A 2,022-nucleotide genomic window follows, 5' to 3' on the forward strand; every position below is an offset into this window, starting at 1 on the left:
GCTAAGGTTTAGCTACTGATTCTGAATCTCTAACATACATGTGCAAGGTGAGTGCTTTTTGGTGGAGTGGATTTGGTGCATTGGTTTCATTTATTCACTTGCCACCCTCATCTAGCTCGTATTTGAACCAAAAGGAAAATGGATTTTTAAGTGCCTTCTACCTGCTTGTACTTGACTAGTTCAGTTAGGTGTAGATAAGCTCCTCATAGATTGCCTTTGCTACATTTACTGATATGGTTTTCTCAGTGGCTTAAACCAAAAGGCCTGTGAGGTGACGGAGCAGCCTCTTTCCATAGCTAAAGCTGACGACAGGAGTGAGTTTGCTGATATAATAGCTAAGGTAGTTGGAAACATGACAGTTCCTGTTACTGTCCTCAACGTAACATTGATGGGTGCCTTCAGGAGTGATGCCCATATCGGCACTTGGAGCCACCCTTCTTCTATTCTTGATTGCAGCCATTGGTGCCTTCCTGGAGTCCCTGATGCTTGGAATGAACTTGTGTTCTCTTATCTTCTAACAAATAGTAAGTTTTCACCAAAACCTTATGATGGAAGCAGATTATCCAGTCTATTATCTTGTGTGTGATTATCATCTATCAAGTAATCTATTGAATGAATCCCTGGTACTCGAAGTCTCATTATCCATGTTATCCTAACTAAATCCTTTCTTTTCTTTGTTGTGCAGGGCGGAAAAATTTAGGTAGATGACATGGAAGGATAACGAACTTTTCTTTTTCACAAACCACATAGATTCTTTCTGGTTCCACCTGGCTAGAGCTGCATAATTAACTCTCAATACGAGGTCAGAGCTTGTTAGGGGAAACCAATTCACATCCATGCTTTCGAAATGTATGTTGTCTTTTTAGCTCGTTGAGTTCGGACTAACTCCCAGGGTTTAGCAACTTATCTATCCCTTCCTCTCCTTTTCTTTTCTTTTCTTGTTCCTGTTCAAAGAGTTAAGACCGTGTACCCCAAGCAAATGTACCTACCTAACACATCAACGTTCTGAAAAATGAGGATATCAATTCCATTTTTTTTTTCTTCTTTTCCTCGAGATTTTATGTTGGTAGATTGCTGGTATAGAATCTACGGTTGTTTCTCTAACTTTTTTGATAGGAATTCAAGCTCTATCAAATGGAACATGAGAGACCTCTATAAAGTTATTGGCTAGTTTATTTCATCATTTTGTTTAGTGCACAGGGTCCTGGTGGGTTATTTATTCATAAGAATTATTATTCTTTAGAAAATGAAAAATATAGATAATTTTAGAGAAATGATGGTCGAAATGAATGATTCTAAAGTTGAAGGGGTGTGAATTATTTCCTTTTGGGTTTTGGGGATCGTATTATTCCATTGTTCATCAAACAAGTTCTTGCACAAGATTGACTAGTTATTTAGTTTATTACTATCTTTTGTTTCTATCATTGGTTTAGCTAAATTTCCTTTTCATTCAGGATTGCTCTAGGCTTTCTTCTAATTGAGTTACAACAGAAGAGCAACTCGTGTCAATTCTTCATCAAGCAATGGCGGACGGACACATACAGATACTCTTTGACGTCGAATCTTCTTTTAAGCAACAATGGGCATGTTAAAATGTGATAGGAAGGTGCCTTAAATCAGTTCTTCATCAGTCAAAGATAAGCATGTCATGTTCATCTGTGAGAGGCAAGAAATTATTTATCGCATGCCAATCCTTCATTGAAGAAAGGCGAGCACATCGAGACTTTCTTGAATCATCTTACATTTGAGTCTCAAGTGATGACCAATACCAAATCCTCATTGAGAAAAGCTGGTCACGTTGACATTTCCTTCGAATTGTCTTGTATTAAGTCTCCAGCGAGTGATGACAATCGCATTGATTTTTCTTTGAAATGAATGAGTTTGCATAGTGATGACGAGAGCATTCAATCTTTCTTTGAGACGAATTTGGACAGACAAACTTCCGTAAGACCGGATTGGATTTTTTTTCAAATGGAGAGGCTTTAAAAGATGCTGGACAGGGATAGTCAGTGAGATTAATTG

The 2,022-nt window shown here is 37.9% G+C and overlaps 1 protein-coding gene across 3 annotated transcripts in view; it reads left to right on the forward strand.

The window, feature by feature from the left end:
* LOC141829790 (protein trichome berefringence-like 7) overlaps positions 1 to 1,816 on the forward strand; it is an 11,409-nt gene extending 9,593 nt beyond the window's left edge. The window contains exons 3-5 of one of the 3 annotated variants that reach the window (XR_012601906.1): positions 247 to 524; positions 686 to 802; positions 1,455 to 1,816. Coding sequence is in view for 2 of the 3 variants with exons in the window: in XM_074717310.1 (XP_074573411.1) it covers positions 247 to 524; positions 686 to 708 (301 nt within the window). In the remaining variant the exon portion in view is untranslated. Of the gene's footprint in view, positions 1 to 246; positions 525 to 685; positions 993 to 1,454 lie in introns of those variants that run through there. The other 2 variants (XM_074717310.1, XM_074717321.1) reach the window with 2 other exon arrangements.
* Positions 1,817 to 2,022: the final 206 nt, after the last annotated feature.

The sequence above is a fragment of the Curcuma longa genome, chromosome 1, assembly GCF_044706935.1.
Source record: "Curcuma longa cultivar G26 ecotype Majalengka, Jawa Barat chromosome 1, ITB_CL_G26_1.1, whole genome shotgun sequence".
Lineage (NCBI taxonomy): Eukaryota > Viridiplantae > Streptophyta > Magnoliopsida > Zingiberales > Zingiberaceae > Curcuma > Curcuma longa.